This window comes from Dermochelys coriacea, chromosome 1 (assembly GCF_009764565.3).
Source record: "Dermochelys coriacea isolate rDerCor1 chromosome 1, rDerCor1.pri.v4, whole genome shotgun sequence".
Classification (NCBI taxonomy): Eukaryota; Metazoa; Chordata; order Testudines; family Dermochelyidae; genus Dermochelys; species Dermochelys coriacea.
Window position 1 is genome coordinate 57,040,623 of NC_050068.2, and position 19,434 is coordinate 57,060,056.

General features: G+C 39.6%; 1 protein-coding gene across 13 annotated transcripts in view; it reads left to right on the forward strand.

The window, feature by feature from the left end:
* RCBTB1 (RCC1 and BTB domain containing protein 1) overlaps positions 1 to 19,434 on the forward strand; it is a 67,576-nt gene that overhangs the window by 2,065 nt on the left and 46,077 nt on the right. For 6 of the 13 annotated variants that reach the window (XM_043504493.1, XM_038368467.2, XR_005288453.2 and 3 more), the window contains 3 exons: positions 13,993 to 14,166; positions 15,141 to 15,291; positions 16,845 to 17,011. In XM_043504493.1, coding sequence (XP_043360428.1) covers positions 13,993 to 14,166; positions 15,141 to 15,291; positions 16,845 to 17,011 — 492 coding nt within the window. Of the gene's footprint in view, positions 1 to 2,426; positions 2,452 to 13,992; positions 14,167 to 15,140; positions 15,292 to 16,844; positions 17,012 to 19,434 lie in introns of those variants that run through there. The other 7 variants (XM_043504494.1, XM_038368487.2, XM_038368479.2 and 4 more) reach the window with 5 other exon arrangements.

Sequence of the window (19,434 nt, forward strand, 5' to 3'; positions counted from 1 at the left end):
CTGCTTGGTTTGCTGCTGTCTCGTGCTGGCTGTGGCCTGGCCGGCGCTCTGCTCTAGCGGGGGTTTCGGGGTGGAGGGGAAGTCTGGGGTGATGGTGGGGAGAGCGTGGGAAAGGGGGGTGACGGAGCGGGTGGCTGCTGAGGGCAGAGCCTTTGACCCCGGGTTGCTCTGTGTGGGTGCGGATCTCTTCTCCCCCCCCCCCCCCAAAGCTCTATGTGGGGGGCTGGTCGTTGCCTGGTGCCTTGTCTGTAGCTCCCTCCCGGCGTTGGCTGCCCTCCCCAGAGGTGGCTGCATTTCAGCGCTGCTGTGCTACGGCTCCCGCGGGCCGGGTCCCGGTTGTTCCGGATGATCCGTGCTCCGGAGCGACTCCCGGGCGGGCGCAGCGGTGGAGCAGGTTGAACGGCCTATGTCTGGCGGGTCAGCGCCCGGGGCGCGTTCTCTCTACCTGGGGGTTTGGGTGGGTTGCGCCTCTTCCCCCCCCCCAAACTTCTGCGGGAGACATGTAAGAGGAGATGTTTGCTTTGAATCTGAACTAGTTCTTGCTGTTTCTTGGATGCTCCAGTGAAACGTAGGGAAAAGGGGAATGAAAAGCAATCTACATAGCTTTGTGGTTAAGCTCATGAGTGAACACATATCTGTTAATGCACAGGCTCTCTTTGAGGCTGCCACAACAGAAGAAGCAAGAACTTGGGTTTGTATGATATAGTTGACTTAAGCCCTGAACTCAATAACATTCAAATTGAAATTAAGGTTGATGCTCTGCCTAGGGCACTGCAGCTATCCTGTATTGTGTAGCCATTTTAGCATACATGGTATGTTAGGCCATGCACTGTTCTGAGATCTCCCCCATAAATAGAGAATTGTTATATCCAAGGTAGCACAGGAGTGAATTAAAGATGAAGTGACAGCCTTTACCCTTTCACTGCACTGTAAGACTGAATGTTCTTGGAGTTCAAAATACTTCTTTGGAATGTGAATGTCTTATGAAATCTCTCATGTTTTTCTGGGGTGTCCTCCAATTCCCTCATTGAACTTTAGGTACTGCCCTTTCTGTTCTCTCCTTCCTCCCACTTTACCTTTCTCTCCATCAAGGACCTCAGTTCTTGTACCCTTCTTTCTTCAGAGAACTCCACAGGATTCTTCAGTACTTGTTAATCCATCTCCATAGATGGATGACTTCTTCACCCTTAAGGGATGAATGTTCTATGACTGCAGTACTCTTAATTTATAAAGGAATAGGCCAGCAATCAAACTGGGATTAGCTGGATGGCATTGCAGAACACTAGTAAGCCAGCATCTAGCAGAAACCTGAGTAATTCTCCAGTGATTACCTGAAGGAAAGATTAGGAAATACTTAATGTATCAGAACACACTACTAGAGGAATACATATAATACCTTACAGACTAACAAATTTATTTGGGCATAAGCTTTCGTGGGCTAAAACCCATTTCATCAGACTCCATGCATCTGACAGAGGGTTTTAGCCCACAAAAGTTTATTTCCAAATAAATTTGTTAGTCTGTAAGGTGCCACAAGAACTCGTTGTTGTTTTTTGTTGATACAGATTAACATGGCTACCACTCTGAAACTTGTTACTCTAGGAATGTTTTTCTGAAAGGAGTAGGTACTTGATTCAGTACTGAAGAGACTAAAATTGGTAGTTAGTCACAGAAAGGTACTTGACACTAACAACCATGTTATTTTGCTGTGATAGCTATATTATTTATTATTTATTTCCAAATTTGAGTAGTAAAGATCATGAAATATGTCATAATTTAGAGTGCTGCTGTTGTATAAGATAAAGAAACTATTATATTTACTGTATAGACTCTGAACTGTATTAGCCAGTATAGAAGCATATAACTTTTTCCCCAAAGAGCCCTATAAGAGTATAGCGTTACAAAAGTCCTGGGAGGTTGTTCCCTTGTTCCTGGTATGCAAGCATCTTAGAATCATAGAAGATTAGGGTTGGAAGAGACCTCAGGAGGTCATCTAGTCCAACCCCCTGCTCAAAGCAGGACCAACCCCAACAAAATCATCCCAGTAGGGCTTTGTCAAGCCAGGCCTTAAAAACCTCTAGGGATGGAGATTTCACCACCACAGGATTCTTACTCTAATCCTATGAGCACAGATGCTTTTTAAATGAAATAAGTGTTTGCTTTCTATAGTGCTGGTACTTAGATTGATAACATGCTTAAATTTTTCATTTATGCTGGAAGTTTCCTTCCAACACTTTTTCTTCCCCTACCAACTATCAGTGTCTGCTAGCAAAATATTTTTGTTCAGCTCATCCTTTTTTCCTGCTCCATGGAAATAGAGATCTAATTTCTTGAGAAATTTGGACTTTTCTGTAATAACTGTCTCTTCAAGTGACATCTCTGATGCAGTGGTTGTTGACCACCACCTTCTATCTCTTGCAGTCATGACAGAGTTGTAAAACTTCCACTCAGGTGGGTAATTAAGGTTTTCAGATGCTTTCTAATGTAAATCCTTGGTCTAAGGAACAGGATTTTTTTTTTCCTCATATAAAGGTTTTTGGGATCCTATTTTTAAAGAATTTTGATATAAAAGTGAATGCAGAGATGACAACATGTAACTTTATTTGTATCATATAGCTTTCATTACACATGAAAGGATCCTAACAAATTAAATATAAAAAGATCCTTGTCTCTCCCTCATATTTACATAGCAGAGGCTAGGAAAAGTCATGGAGCAATGCAAAAGTTTTTGAAGGAACATAACATAAGAGAGGGGTTATTGCACCCTTCTAAATTTCAGGTAATAGTAAACAAACACCTGTACATTTTGAGAACCAAATCCATCATTGATCTTCTTGGGAAAACAATCCATAGAAGGGACAAACAATAAGTTTAAAATAACTTCCTCTGTGTTTAGCCAGATGGAAATAAATACTGTCTTAGGAGCTGTTTAGGATAATTGGGCTGCTTCAGAAGTAGTGATGATTCAGCTAAACAAAAATCAGCATATTGTAGCAATAATACTATATAAAAATGTTTGGCATTCAACATAGTACTTAAGTACTTTATATAGTTAAAGCTGTTAAAACAGTTATATCTGTGTATAGATAATAACCTAGGATCTAATGCTGACCCCATTTTATTTATCCGTCTTGCAGTTACTCAAGGCAAATAGTTAGGAATGTTTAATCATTGTAAAATTAACAAACTTCATCTCCAATATCCAGGAGGATATTTAAAAATAAAGCAGCAATGTGCAGGAGTTTAAATATATGATTGTATTCTAGTAACTGCCTTTATGGTAAGGCTTATGTTTGGAACACAAAAGAGCCTTAGACCAAACAAGTACACTTGGAAAAAGTATAAATTAGTGGTATAGGAGAAATTGCACACTTTAAAAATATCTGATTCAAATGTCTAATGGCAGTCTTTGTGTTCTTATTGCTGTTTCTTTATGTTTAAGTTGCTATTATAAAATGGCAAAAGAAATGCCAAACGTGTGATACTGACGCTCTTTAAGCTTGAATTTTCACATTTTTGTTGGTGTACCCCTACTTAATTCTTAAAAAATTGGTTAAAAGTTTCAATTACTGCACTTGCTCTTGAGTCCCACTGCCAACTCTTATGGTTTTACAACCAGATTTTCCTGTTTTTGTTTTGTTCTGGTTTTTTAAGATGTTTCTCTCCCCTGTTAATTTAAGAAAGACATATACAACTAGAGGAAACTGACTAAAATTCCGATCCTCCCGATTTTTCTCTGCAGATGCAGGGCTTTGCCTGTAGCAACAACTGTTGCAGGATTGGGGTGCAACTGAGGGAAACAGTGGAAGTGGCTATACCCAACAATACACTAACAAATGCTCAAAGTAAACAAGTTTTAAGACTAGAAATATTTTTCTCTAACCTTGTTCAGTTTGTCCTCTTGGATGTTACATGTAATGATAGTAAGTATACCATTTTCATGCAGAAGTGTGTTTAAATTGATTGTCCCCTTTTTAAGCATAGTTTAATTAATCTCTATTATAAAATAATGTTAGGAATAGTTTTAAAAAATCAGTTGAAAGCATTTTGTAAATGTTTCTGGTATTGACTTTGTAAGGGGACGGAGAAGGAATCCTAAATGCCCAAATGATCCTTCTCCACATCAGTGACAATCAGCTTGCAAAATGTTGTTAAGAGCGAACTAATGAGGAGAATTCATGAGCAGTTCAGTCTTTTCAGATTTGTTCAATCTGTACAAATTTGGATGTGTTCCCCCCCTTTTCCCCCCAGATATTAATAAAGATACTGGATTTAGCTTCTTTGAAGTTTTTTAAATTTTTTATTTTCAGTACAATGCGTAAAAGCTTCAGCTTTATTCCCCACCAGTCTCCTCCTTTTGTTTGGTGAACACTTTTTTGTTCATTTGTTTGTTTCAGTGGAGCTGAAATTAACATGGCTCTTTGTTTTTGTCCTTGTTTGAGCACTAGTACATTGGATCGTTTCAAAGATGTCATCACAGCCCTGGGAATGGGGTTAATGGACTTATGCGCCTTCTGCTGGCTAGTTCTGCCATAGTGGAACACAAAGTATTGCAGGTCCTGAAAACTTATTTTAAATTTTGTCAGTGGATCAGGTGACAAGAATGAAAATGGATATTTGGAATCTGGGGGACTTTGCTCTGAATTATCATTGCTTGCCATCAATTTGATCTTTTGAGAGGGCCTAGAAATGAAAATACTAACTTGTTCATATACTATTTTTCCAGGAATATTTTGGTACAGTAATTTTTAAAATGCGCACTTCAGGTGCGTTGCTGAATCTGATACACGGATGAAGTTCAGAATCTTCCTAGATCCTCCTTAAAATTGACCTCTGCCATGATGACTTCAAATCCTGCCATGTCTGTTTTCACCTTTTGTGTCTTCTCTTATACTTAGAATATAAGCTCCTCAAGGCAAGGACTGTCTTTGTTATGTTTGTATAGTGTTTAGCACAGTGGGCTGAGGGCTCTAGGGGTTACCACAATACAAATAATCAAATGTTACATTTCTGATGAAAGTGGACCTGGAAAAGATAACCAAATAAGGTAGTTTTCAGAGTAGCAGCCGTGTTAGTCTGTATTCACAAAAAGAAAAGGAGTACTTGTGGCACCTTAGAGGCTAACACGTTTATTTGAGCATAAGCTTTCGTGAGCTACAGCTCACTTCATCGGATGCATTCAGTGGAAAATATAGTGGGGAGAGTTATATACATAGAGAACATGAAACAATGGGAGTTACCATACACACTGTAACCAGAGTGATCACTTAAGGTGAGCTATTACCAGCGGGGGGGTGAGGGGGGAAAGGGGGAACCTTTTGTAGTGATAATCAAGGTGGCCCATTTCTAGCAGTTGACAAGAACGTCTGAGGAGCGGTGGGGGGGTGGGATAAAGATGGGGAAATAGTTTTACTTTGTGTAATGACCCATCCACTCCCAGTCTCTATTCAAGCCCAAGTTAATTGTATCCAGTTTGCAAATTAATTCCAATTCAGCAGTCTTTCCTTGGAGTCTGTTTTTGAAGTGTTTTTGTTGAAGTATTTCCACATTTAGGTCTGTATTCGAGTGTCCAGAGAGATTGAAGTGTTCTCCAACTGGTTTTTGAATGTTATAATTCTTGATGTCTGATTTGTGTCCATTTATTCTTTTACGTAGAGACTGTCCAGTTTGACCAATGTACATGGCAGAGGGGCATTGCTGGCACATCACATTGATAGATGTGCAGGTGAATGAGCCTCTGATATTGTGGCTGATGTAATTAGGCTCTGTGATGGTGTCCCCTGAATAGATACGTGGACAGAGTTGGCAACGGGCTTTGTTGCAAGGATAGGTTCCTGGGTTAGTGGTTCTGTTGTGTGGTGTGTGGTTGCTGGTGAATATTTCTTCAGGTTGGGGGGCTGTCTGTAAGCAAGGACTGGCTTGTCTCCCAAGATCTGTGAGAGTGATAGGTCGTCCTTCAGGATAGGTTGTAGATCCTTGATGATGCGTTGGAGAGGTTTTAGTTGTGGGCTGAAGGTGATGGCTAGTGGCGTTCTGTTATTTTCTTTGTTGGGCCTGTCCTGTAGTAGGTGGCTTCTGGGTACTCTTCTGGCTCTGTCAGTCTGTTTCTTCACTTCAGCAGGTGGGTATTGTAGTTGTAAGAATGCTTGATAGAGATCTTGTAGGTGTTTGTCTCTGTCTGAGGGGATGGAGCAAATGCGGTTGTATCGTAGAGCTTGGCTGTTGACAATGGATCGTGTGGTGTGGTCTGGAGAAGCCACCTACTATACAGGACAGGTCAACAAATAAAATAACACAAGGTTTGCTTCACCCACTGTCGGAGGATTCAGAAACTAAGTGGGATATTGCTTTGATAACAGGCGTAACTATAAGCTAACATCTTTCCAAAACAAGTTTTTATTCCCCTGTATGGAAGTTTTGTACCATCTTCAGAGAGGAAAAGGATGGACCTATGATCAGGTTGGGAATTTAATTTTCCTTCAACAGAGGAACTTGTAGTGTACAACTAAAAGAATCTAAAACAGTTGGAGCTCTTAAAGCTGACAAAGCAGTAGGTCAGATATTGTGAAATAATGAGCTTTAAAGGAAGTTTGATTAATTTAGGCTTAATCAAAAACAAAAAGAGCCCTTCATATTAATGTAAAAAATGCCAATTCATAACAAAATACTATAGCAAACTGCACCATCTACTGGCAATAGCTAAGCACTGCAGTGGCGTGGGTGTGGGAAACCCACCATAATAAAGAGTACTGTACTCCCGTATCACCTAGCAGGCAGGAAGTCGTTAACTAGGACATCTGTAAATGTTTAATTGGTCAGTATATTTCAGAGAGATTTGAGGATTGTGAATTGGTAAACACAATTTCATTATAGCAAATGGTCAAGAAAGAAACTAGAAAATTATAGGCAAAAGACTCATTTGCGATGGGAGGAAAAAAGAATTCTTGAAACTATATTTTAAGAAGTATAATGGTAAGCCTTGGACAATCACACCTTTAGAGTAGCTAGCATGGCTTCAGGTAGAGGGAATTCATGTCTGAATAACCGGCTGGAGTTCTTGTTAAATACTACCACTATGGATGAGAAATGCAGTGACTATAATAGAGGTAGATTTTTTTTGGAAAAGCATTTGACAAGATCCCATGTCAGAGATCCGTGGATAAAATCAGATTATATGATGTGGAATAGAAAACTAACCTGAAGATCAAGAGAAAAGAGAGCCAGGTTTTTTTTTGTTTTTTTTTTGTTACCCACAAAAGCTTATGCCCAAATAAATTTGTTAGTCTTTAAAGTGCCACCGGACTCCTTGTTGAGTAATGTATGGTATCTTTCTTGTTTGAGATGCTCAAGCGGGGTACATAAGGAGTCCATTTTAGAACACTGTTCCCAACATACAGTAAAATGTGCTATTAACTGTAATTGCCTATCTTAATTGCCAATGACTTTTTAGTCCTCCTGAGAGTGCATGTTAGTCACAGTGGTGTCTTCAGTTACTTGCTGCAGTAGCCAGAAAAGAAATATCCATGTTAATAGTTTTCACTCTAAAATAAATGTTTTAAAATGAGACTTCCAAATTTGCAGTTAATGTTAGGAGTGGTACAGTTAATAAACAATGTAGCTGTTCTTTAAAATATTTTGATCATATAGGTGGTAGCACCGTTGGATGGTAAATTGGTCACTTATAAAAATATTAAATATCGGAGCAAGGAGCTAGACAAAAGGCTTAGTCTGCACTTAAAAATTAGAAGAAAAATATCACACCATGAGCACCATAGTTAGCTCAACCTAACCCCCAATGTAGATGCAGCTAGGTCAACAAAAGAATTCTTCTGTTCAACTAGCTACTGCCTCTTGGAAAGGTAGATTAATTACATCTGGAAAAACCCCTTCCCTCATAGCTGCAGCCGTGCTGCTGTAGTGCTTGTAGTTTAGAGGTAGCCTTAGAATATAAAGGCTGCTAAGAGGTGTACTGACAAAACAGTGGACGATCAATCCTGGACATGCAAGGTGAATCTGAAGTTTCACTGAGCCCAGATACCTTTCTTAGCTATTGCTGTGTAAAAAGTTGATCTCGAGAGATTCCTTCTACTCTTGAAAATAATAGGCAGACTTAGCTTTAATTTCATTCCATGACAAATCTGTTTGTAAACTCTTTTCCATAGCACTTTGCATCTTTGAGTAGATTCCAGGTCTTGTATTGCTCAAGCTTGTCTGTATTCCTATAGTGTTCGCCTCCAGTCTTTTTACTTCTGTGCGCCTAATAGGCTCTTGTGCACACTCTATCTCTTGAATCATATGGGTAGTTAGTCTGAAAATATGCAAAGTAAACTCAGAGGTCAGCCATGAATTCCTAGGAATTCTAAGGCTTTATTTACACTGCATAAAAAGACCTGTGGCAGCAAGCCTCTGTGTCTAGATCAGCTCTCGTGCTACTGTGCTTAAAATAGCAGTGTAGACATTTGGGCTTGGGCTGGAGCCTGAGCTCCAATACCCTCATTTCCTCTCTTTTCCCCTACCACTCTCCTTCCCCACTGGGTTTCGGAGCCCATCCCCAGCCCAAACATTTACACTACTGTTTTTAGCCGGGCAGTGTGAGCTTGAGTCAGTTGACTGGGGTTTAGAGACTTGCTGCCTTGAGTTTTTGTTTTTTTGCAGTTTAGACATACTTTCATAGACCACCATTTCACAGAAAGCAACATGTTCTGGGTTGGAATTGTTTGTTGCTGTGAGCTTTATAACTCAAATACATTTAAAGGTAGTAACTCATCTAATGAAGAAAGTTTTTAACAAAAAAAAAAAAAGAAAAGCTTTTCTAATGGCTTGTCAATGTAATGTACATGATTGCCAAATCTATGCATGTAGGAGGAAATCCTAATAGATTAAGGCCAGAAGAATCTTTTATGATGATATAGTCTGACCTCCTGAATAACACCAGTGAACCCAGCATTCCTGATTCAAAATACTCTGAGCAAGCAAGTTGATCTTGTTCCTCTCCCAAAGCTTGTTGCTGAATTAAAATTTGTCTATCAGTCCTAAAGCACTTATAGTGTAAAACAGTGGTTTTCAAACTTTTTTTCTGGTGACCTAGTTGAAGAAAATTGTTGATGCCCACAACCCAACGGAGCTGGGGATGAGGGGTTTAGGGTGTAGGAGGGGCTTAGGGCTGGGGCAGAGGGTTGGAGTGAGGGCTCTGGGGTGGGGCTGTGAATGAGGGGTTCAGGGTGTGGGAGGGGGCTCTGGGCTTAGGTTGGGGTGCAGGAGGGGGTCAGGGCTTTCAGCTGGGGGTGCAGGCTCTGGGTCAGGGCCAGGGATGAGGGGGATTTGGGGTGCAGGAAGGAGAAGGGGATTGGGGCATGGAGTTGGGCGTGGGCTTAACTTGGGTAGCTCCCAGTCAGCGGCACATTTGGGGTGCTAAAGCAGGCTTCCTGCCTGTCCTGGTACCGTGGACCGCACTGCTCTCCGGAAGCGGCCAGCAGCAGGTCTGGCTCCTAGGTGGAGGCACACAGGCGGCTCCAGGTCAGACACCTCGCCCTCTGCCTGCCCCAGCATCCAATGGGAGTGTAGAGCTGGTACTCGGGGCTGGGCAGCGTGCAGAGCCCTGTGGGCACCCTGCCCCCTCACCTAGGAGCTGGACCTGCTTCTGGCCGCTTCCGGGGTTCAGTGTGGTGTCAGAACAGGTAGGGACTAGCCTGCATTAGCTGGGCGGTACTGCCGACAGGACTTTTAATGGCCTGGTTAGCCGTGCTGACCAGAGCCGCCGCGACCCAGTGTCTTACAGTACTGGGTCATGACCTGCAGTTTGAAAACCACTGGTGTAAAAGTCCTATATGTAATTGTTTGGTTGCCATTTTGTATCTAGCAGGAGCTGCTTCTTTAGTTGGGAGCAAATACAAATAGCATATCCTCTGCAGCTGGAGAGGTCTAAGATGCGTTATCCTCTGAATAGACGTTTGCTCTCTTCACATAGAGTAAACAGGATGTTGGACTGCAATGGTAAAGGAATTCAGTATAAATCAAAGGTGATGGTTTATAAGAGAGAGTGTGATTCTAAGTATGGTGCTGTGTGTGCAGTCTAGGTTAAAGATTTGTCTAAATTGGTAACCTATTCTGAGGGTTTTTAGATCTTGGCAACTAACTAGCTTCCAATAGGTAAATGTTACTGATTAAGAGAGTCTAAATGCAAGCTCATTGTTTAGCTGTATAAATTACAATAATGTGTAGGTCTTTCTGGTGTTCAGTTTTGAAAGAACTTTGTAAACGAGCTGTTGTGGAATGAATAATTACTATATAGAGACTATATACACCTGAAATCTAGGCCACAGTTTTCAGATATAGTAACCTAAAGTTAGGCTCCTAAATCCATATGTAGGCACCTATGTTATTTTTCAAGAGTGCTGAGTATCTAACAGCCTTCTCTTGAGTGCTCAGTGCTCTTGAAAATGAGGTAGATGCCTTAGTATGAATTTAGGCTACTATTTTTGAAAAAATCTTTGCTGTAGTCAAATTTTTAAAAAAATGAATTAAAAGTAGTTTCAGGTACTAAATTTGCTGAGAGGTTTGCCAGCTTCTGCCTTTTTTAAAAAAGGTAGGAAAACAGCTAAATGTGTGTGATCCTTTTACTGCGTGAAGATCCAGGAACACAAAAAGAGGAACTGAGTATACTGAAAGTACGGTCAAATGCACAAAGTAAACAAATACAATAAACATACAACTTTTTTGCTCTCATAATTTTAGATGCTTGCATTATTAGTCACTTTTTTAACCTGATGTTGGATATGTCCCTTTAAAACATGTACGTGAATACTTATGATTTTATAGCCTTTAAATATCTTGTCAGATTTAGAGATAAGGTTGTCATGGTTTTATAGCTTTTTTTTTTACATTAAAAAACAATAATAGAAACTATTTATAGTAACTGAGTGTTGAAACTTGTCTTGTGCATTGCACTGCAGCTTAGGGTCACAGTTTACCTAGGATGGCTGCTTATTTAGGACTTACCTGCATGAAAGAATTCCACCAAAACATTTCCACGAGTTCAGCTGCATTGGTGACAGCCCTCCCTATAGGCAAGGTAAGGATGCCAGAAGCTACCATCAGTGCCAAACTAGCTCCTGCAGCTGAACTGATAGTATCATCAATGGAGAACTTGTTGGTAAAATTCTGTATCATAAATGTGGCCTTTGATTCACTGTCTCGCAAGCTAAGTAGACAAAGGGGAAGCAAAGTCTTTCAGATTTGAAGGGACAAGCCCAAGGTCACACAGTGCTTCAGTGGTAGAATGGGTCTTATGTTTTTAAAAGTTTTATAAGCTGTCTGGTCAGGGTGGTAGATGACACTTGCGTTCCTAACTACTGAACTACTTATATGCATCTGCTTTTTATTCTTTCTTCCATTTTGAGCCTACAAAAAGTCCTCTGTGGACAAAGCAGGCTCTTTGGTGTGGGCCTTCTCTTGCATCTAAATTAATCACAGGTTTCAGAGTAGCGGCCGTGTTAGTCTGTATTCGCAAAAAGAAAAGGAGTACTTGTGGCACCTTAGAGACTAACAAATTTATTAGAGCATAAGCTAGCTAGAGTGAGCTACGCTTATGCTCTAATAAATTTGTTAGTCTCTAAGGTGCCACAAGTACTCCTTTTCTTTTTATCTAAATTAATGTAATTTTCCTTTCCAAATCTTGAGGATTTTTTTGAGGTTTTGCAGTAAACTAACTCTGGTAAGAAGAGTTTGCCGAAGATGACTGTAAACAGAGAATGAAGAACAATAGTATTGTCGACTCTGAGCATTCAGATATTGTGTCTCGCCCCAAGCAATCATGACGTTAACAAAAGGGGTTCTTTGTTTTTTCAAGCATTTAGTCTTGGGTCTCATTTTCAGTCTTTCCTGCACAACCATGCAGGCGAGCAACTTTCATCTAAAAAAGCTGAGATTCTCATGTAATAGCTTGACTCAAGAATGTGGGGCTTCAAGAAAAACACAGTTAAAATTGTGTCTAAGGTTCTTTCCAGCATTTTCAACCAAGTGTGCTTGAGATCCCTCTTGCATGAAGCAAACTCATTGTCCATTTGCTTCCATAGTGAAGGATGCTAGGATGTCATCTTTGTCCCCCAAATTACTAGAGCCGACCTTTGGTGTCCAGGCAGTGGCATAGCCAGGTGGAGAAAACGGGGAACGGTGGTGATAAAGGCACCACCCGCTTGTACTCATCCGGCGGCACTCCAGGTGTTTGGCGGTGGGTCAGGCGGCGCTCCAGGTCTTCAGCGGCACTGAAGGACCTGACACCGAAGTACCGCTGAAGACCCGGAGCGCTGCCTGACCCGCCGCCAAAGTGAGTAAAAAAATTAAAAAAGCACCAAAAAATTAAAAAGGTGCCACTTGTGCTCGGTGGGGAAGCGGCCGCTTCCCCTCTTTCCCCGCCCCCCCCAGCTACGCTCCAGTGTCCAGGTTAGACTAGGGTTGTCTCCCCCACTCTCCCGCTGCTTGCTTCCTCCTGTTAATTTCGTCTTTTGAATTTTTCACAATCCATCATTAGCATTCAGTTTAGACTGGTGAGAAGTGGCCCTGTGTTTACATGTAAATTAAGCACTGTATAGTTCAGACTGCTAGATAACAATTTCTCTTCTGACAGAACCTGTATTTTCTCTTTGCTGGTGATCAGTTCCTAAATACAGACCTTAACATCACACACACACACACACTCTTAACAACATGTTTCGTGATAATTTTGATGACCAGTGTGTGACAGCAGCTTTTATTTTGGACCTCACGTGAGACTTGCTGGTGAACTAGAATGTATATTCCAGACCCAGGAATTCCCTGTAACATCTAGGCACCCCGCTGTGCCCCTTTCATACATGACCAGTCCATACCATAGTGCTGTCATTTTATGGAATGCTCTGGTGAGAGCACAGATCTGTGCCTGTGAAATACTAGCATATCGCATAAATATGGAGAAGTACTAACAGCAGAATCTCTTTGGAGCATCAGTGCTAACATGACTTTTCTTTTGTGTGAGGATCTGATCAGACCTAAAAAATCTTGCATAGTTGCTTCTTTTTTTGAGTATTTTTATCTCCTTCTTGAATCCACGCAGTTTTCATGCGCAAACTAGAGGTGATGGGGTGGTAGAAACTTGTAAATTATACACAGTGATATTGTTTGCAGATTTGATACTTTTGTCTTTTGTTCATCTGCCAATGTTCTAATGCAATCCAAAGTGTTTCCCAATTAACCAGTAATGACTAGTTGGTCTGCACAGAGTTCTCCAATGTTTTTCATTAAGTAGTCTGAAGCAAACAGATCATGGTTTTGTGCTGTAATTCTCCCATGCTCAAAAATAGTTATTTTTGTCCACAAGGAAAGTTTTAAATCAGCTCCCGTCCCCAGGACATCCCCAATACTTTAACAAAAAACCCTAACAAACTGGCATCACGTGCTACTTACATATGTTGGGATTTCACACTGTCCAGAATTAAACTGGGATTGCACACTTGTTACAGGAGACAGATATTTTACTTTAAGTCTGCTTGTCTTTATTTAAATCTAGGCTTGGAATACTTTTTCACATTTACAAGAGAATTGAATGTGATACAGAAGAAAATATAGCTCAGAAATCTACTGCCACTGAAAGGCAATATTTTCTAGGTTGCATATTTTATCAACATGGATTTTTCAGGTAGAATGGTGTCTTTATCCAGTTTTTTTTCAGTATTTATTCATTCAAAGTAGCTCAGCAGATATTTGTTTTTAATGACATTTCTCTAATATCCTGTCTAGGACTAGCTATTTGTTCTTCCTTGGTATGTTGTATGATTACACATCTTGTATAGAAATAGAATATTCATTCATCAGAGAGACTAATGTCCCTGTAGTTAAGTTTTAAGTGCTTTTTTTCTTTTCTAAAGAAGAATATCTTGTGCCTTTTGTTGAAAACAAAAAAAATAAGCCTTTTTAATAGTTTGTTTTTTTGTTTGCCCCCCCCCCCCCTTATTACAGCAGAAATGTCAACTTTCTTATAGGAATTGTGTGAAACCCAACAAAGTCATGGTGGATGTAGGAAAGTGGCCAATATTTACCTTGCTTTCGCCTCAAGAAATAGCATCTATTAGGAAAGCATGTGTATTTGGCACGTCGGCCAATGAAGCTATATACATAACCCATAATGATGAGGTAAGTCTATAAGGAAATGAAATACCTGATCTATTTTGGGATGTAATTTTAACTCCTTTGAATGCCTGTAAATAAGCAGCCTACAAAAGACACTATGCATGAATCTGTGTCCCAGTCTGTGAATGAATGTGGAGGAAATGAATTGCAAATATTTGAAATCTTGAATGGGGACATAACTGGGAAGAGAGTAAAAGGATTCACAATAAAACTCTTAACAAAAATTATTTTCATTACTATTAATGTCATAGATTAGTAAAGATGAAAAAATAAAAACTTGCTACATAAACTGGGTCTCTTTACATTTCTTTTCACTTGGACAACTGAACTAGAGTGGTCAGTTTCACTTCTTGGATCTCTTGTACTAGCATACATTTAAATATAACTAGGCAATTATTATGTCAAATGTTTAGAAGAGCTTACTATCCTTTAGATCACTATTGGGTATAGCAGCTGTAATAAAAATGAATCTCCAGTCCATGATATGCCCACTTAGAGGTATCCTTTTAAATTTAAGTAACTTTTTTTCTGAATCAAAATAGAATTGTCACAGCTTTTTTTATGGAAGGAGAAGTAGTAGTGCATTGCTCTAAATAAGCTTAGGCACCCAAGAGGAGGAGATATTTGGATGCCTGACTTTAAAGCATACAAAACACAATTAAAACCACTTCTGTAAACATTTTAAAAACCTATGATTTCAGTAGAATAATTTCCATTGGGGTTCGTAAACCTTCCTTCTGTGGGTATTAAACAAAAATCTAAATTTGAATCTAGAGCTAGTTGTAGAACCCTTTGAACCCTTAGTAAAGTTCCATGGATGAAATTTTTTGCCCCATTGAAGTTGATGGCAAAACTCCCAGTCACTTCACTAGGGCCAGATTTCACCCTATATATCTATATCTGTCTATCTCCCTCTCCATAAATATGAATCAAAATAGTTTAAAATGCAAATTTTCTTTTTCCCCCTTTCCCCCCAGGTGTTTGTGTTTGGACTAAACTGTAGTAATTGTTTGGGGACTGGAGATAATCAAAGCACCATAGTACCAAAGAAATTAGAAGCCTTATGTGGAAAGAAGATTAACAGTCTCAGTTATGGAAGTGGACCACATGTTCTACTTAGCACTGAAGGTAGAAAACATTTAGTATGTGAAATAATCAGTTGCATATTCTATCAGGATTAACCAAGAATGGAAGTAGAGATTGCTACTTGGCCAATGTGCTGGGTTTGTTGCTCTTCTGGGAATTCTGATCCTGGGCCAACAAAGTTCAAAGGCCAGATCTCTCAACTTGTAGAGATCATAGCTTTGCTGAAGTCACTTTACACTAGCTGAGGAACTGGTCCAAAGCATACCATGAGGGTGACGTGCTTAGTCTTCCCTCTGGGAAGGAGGAGCTACGTGCATTACTAATTATCAGAACTTAATGATCAGATAACATTTTCCAAACCTGGTGGCCATCAGAATCAAATAGTATGTTCTAGTTTTGTGGTCTTCTAACCAATCAGCTTTTACAAAAGGAAGAACGAAGGTTATTTCTCAACACTGGGTGGGTAGTAAACAGTGGCAAAGAATAAATGCATTTTACTTTTTGAACATAAAATTAGAAACCAGACTCCAACATGAAGTTGTAAAGTTCATTGGCTGACTAGCAAGGCAGTGCTGATTAAAAGGGTCTGGACTTGATGGCTTCAAACCTTAACATTAGACTTTTCTTTGTTTTTAAATAGTTTTGAGTTAAATTTGTCATAAGAATAGATTGTGCTTGTAGCATGTGGCTTCAAGCTTCTGAAATATTATGAATAAAATTACAGACTACTCGCTCTCTTCTCTAAATTGTTTGCCTGGTTCCTTCTATTTAAAGTTGGATTTTGAGCACATTGAAACACCTTGCTCAGGTTTTTTTTTTTTTTCTGGGAAGGGGGGTATTAAAAATAATTTAACACCAAAATTAGTTAATATGGACTCACTGGACAAAGCTGCCTTTGCCTTGAATTGACAAGAGGCAAGATAGAATCTGTTTAAAGGAAGTATGGGGAAGGCAGAAAGTCAGAGAAGAGCAAAGAGGCTGCTTGAGAAATTCTCAAGGGTGAACAAAGCTGAGTCCAAGGAAGGGAAGGAAACTAAATGGAGTCCAGGAAATGTCCACTCAAAGTTGTTTCCTATATGGCTTCCCTTTATAGAATAGCAAATTCATATAGAAAGCTGGTTTGGTTTGGGGAAAATAGCTTTTTGTCTGTATTGTCTGATCAGGCAGCTGACATCAGTTTTAAATAGTTAATGATATTTACTGCCAATTATAGTAGGGTGGTGTGGGGAAGCAACCATTTTCATTCTGCAATAAGGTTAGTGAAACCATTTAAATCTGTCTGTTAACAATGTCCTCCATTATATTGAGGTGCCACCATTTATCTCTCTCAATTAACCCAGAGCTCATGCTATGGTATAGTCATGAATAGATAGACTTGAGAAGGAAGGCTAAATACTGTACAAAGAATAAACTGTAGAACAATTACTACACTAGTCTCACTACTTAGTTATTCTACTCTCGCTTTCACTTATAGCTCTGTCTGTACTTATTCTTTTATAGAAGTTAAAGAAAGAGAAAAGTGTTTGAATCAATTAACATCTTCATTAATTTGGAATTAGTGGGAGTAGTAACACAAACATGCGTATTTTGTGCAGATGGTGAAGTTTATGCTTGGGGACATAATGGATACAGCCAGCTTGGGAATGGAACAACCAATCAGGGCATTACTCCTATTCAAGTCTGTACCAACCTGCTAATTAAGAGGGTGATTGAAGTAGCTTGTGGTTCTCATCATTCTATGGCCCTATCATCTGATGGAGATGTAAGTCTTACTTTTTCTTATTTAACTTTTTCAATAAACTTGGAGTTCCTGAAAGGAATCGGATTGATTGCTTTGGAGATTGAAGTCCTTTTCTATCCACAGTACAGGCACAAAGTAACCTTACCCATGCGCTTCAAACCCAAGGCACCCTCTCTTTAGGGGTGGGAGGGGTAGTTCATTCTGCTGGCCAATGTTAATTCTTCTTCCCTACAGTGATTTGAAAATTGTGGCCAGTGAGTATTCTTGTGGGTTTTTTGTGTATCAGACGTTTATTAGTAAACTGGAAAGAACACTTCACCTAAAAAGCAATGTAATTTTGAAAGACTTCCATTTTCACTAGCATTCCCTATATGTATAATAGAAAATTGTACCAGAAATGGTAGAATCTTTCAAAAGATACAAATTTAAGGTTGCCCTCTGTGCACTGTTGTAGCACTTAAGATGTGTGCCTTGGGCAGATGGGTCAGTCTGTGGTATCTTTAGTGTTTTAGTTCTCTTTAATACTGCATCTGATTTATGCATTCATAATTGTGGAAGTATTCTACTCTATCCACCTTCACGTACATTTAGAGGGATTGGGCATAGTTGGTTTTATATCTGAGTTCTGCTTTGTGCTACATATGTTGTAGAAAATATATCCCTGCAGAAATGAGTGGAGTCAGGCTTGGTTTGTCCATGTCTAGTTACCTGGAAAGTGTAAATCACAAATTTCTTTATATACTACTGACTACTCAATGTTTCCTTTTTAATGAGTGTAAAAATGGTGTATTAGACTGTGAGTAATCAGCCTGATCTAATGCTGTTTTAAGGCTTCATCTGAATTGTTTGATTCTAAATTCAGCTTAAAATAGTTAAGATGAGGAATTCAAAATAGCCATAATTCTGTCTATGAACTGGGCACCCAGAACCATAGTATCTGAGCACCTCCATATCCTATTCTAATATGAAATCCTACTACTGCCATTATGATGCACAGTAGCATATCAATATCTGTAATGAGGGGGAAGGAAGGTAGATTCAGAAGCTAGTTTTTTGCTGCTGATGTGCTGCTTTTGAGAGGAGCTTGTGCTTAGGAAAGATCTTGAGATTTTTCACTTTGCCTTGCATAGGATATGAAATTTGGAAGTGTAGTGCACCTAGTTAGACAGCAGTGATATGGTCCAAACAAAATAAGATGAGAAATAGGAGGAGGGGTGTTCTACAGGTGCGAAGAACGAGACCTGAAATGCATATTTTGAATATAATGTATATTTAAACTGTGCTTAATTACAGTGCTAACCTCCTGGAATTTAGACATTTAGTTTGACCTATATTCTGCTGCATTCTCTTAGTGGTTGACTGAGGCTTTATCGTTACAAGATGTATAACCCTGATTATACAAAACATAAGGGAATGTGTTATGGAATAATATTTACAGAAAGAATTGGCTGCAAAAGTAAATGACTTTAATCTCTGGAATTTCAGAAGGTCTTTGAATTGTCACATGACTGTTCATGTGGCGTTAAATGATGAGCTCTAGAATAGATAAAGAAAGGTAAGTGAAGGGCAAACGGACCACCAGCAATTGCCAAACTGGGTGAACTGTTGAACAGATGAATAGAGGCAGCTAGTTCATTCCATGGTTTTAAAGAGCAGAAGCTGTAATCACAGATGACTGTCTGTCTTTTATGTAATGAGAAAACAGTGGCTTAAAATTCACATTACTGTGGTGGTTTGCTAAAAGGTGGGGAGAAAATTTTATTCTCAAGTTCACTCGCAATTTAACTCTAGGAACCTTTAAATTTAGAGTCTCACTCTTCCATTATAATTTTGAAAAATAAAGCTGGTAAATAGTCTTCTTTGAAAACATCTTCATTATAACTTAACACATAGAGGATGTTAGTTATACAAAGAATACATTTAATACAGTAGAATCTCAGAGTTATGAACACCAGAGTTGTGAACTGATTGGCCAACCACACACCTCATTTGGAACTGGAAGTATGCAATCAGGCAGCAGCAAAGACCAAAAAAAAGCAAATACAGTACTGTGTTAAACATAAACTAGTAGAAAAATAAAGGGAAAGTTTTTAAACAATTTTTTGACAAGGTAAAGAAACTGTTTTTGTGCTTGTTTCATGTGAATTAGAATCATAGAAGATTAGGCTTGGAAGAGACCTCAGGAGGTCATCTAGTCCAACCCTCTGCACAAAGCAGGACCAACACCAACTAAATCATCCCAGCCACGGCTTTGTCAAGCCGGGCCTTAAAAACCTCTAAGACCATTGCTCCTTATTCTGTCATTTGCCACCACTGAGAAGAGCTGAGCTCTACCCTCTTTAGAACCACCCCCCTTAGTTGAAGGCTGCGATCAAATTCCCCCTTCACTCTTCTCTTTTGCAGACTAAACAAGCCCAATTCTCTCAGCCTCTCTTCGTAAGTCA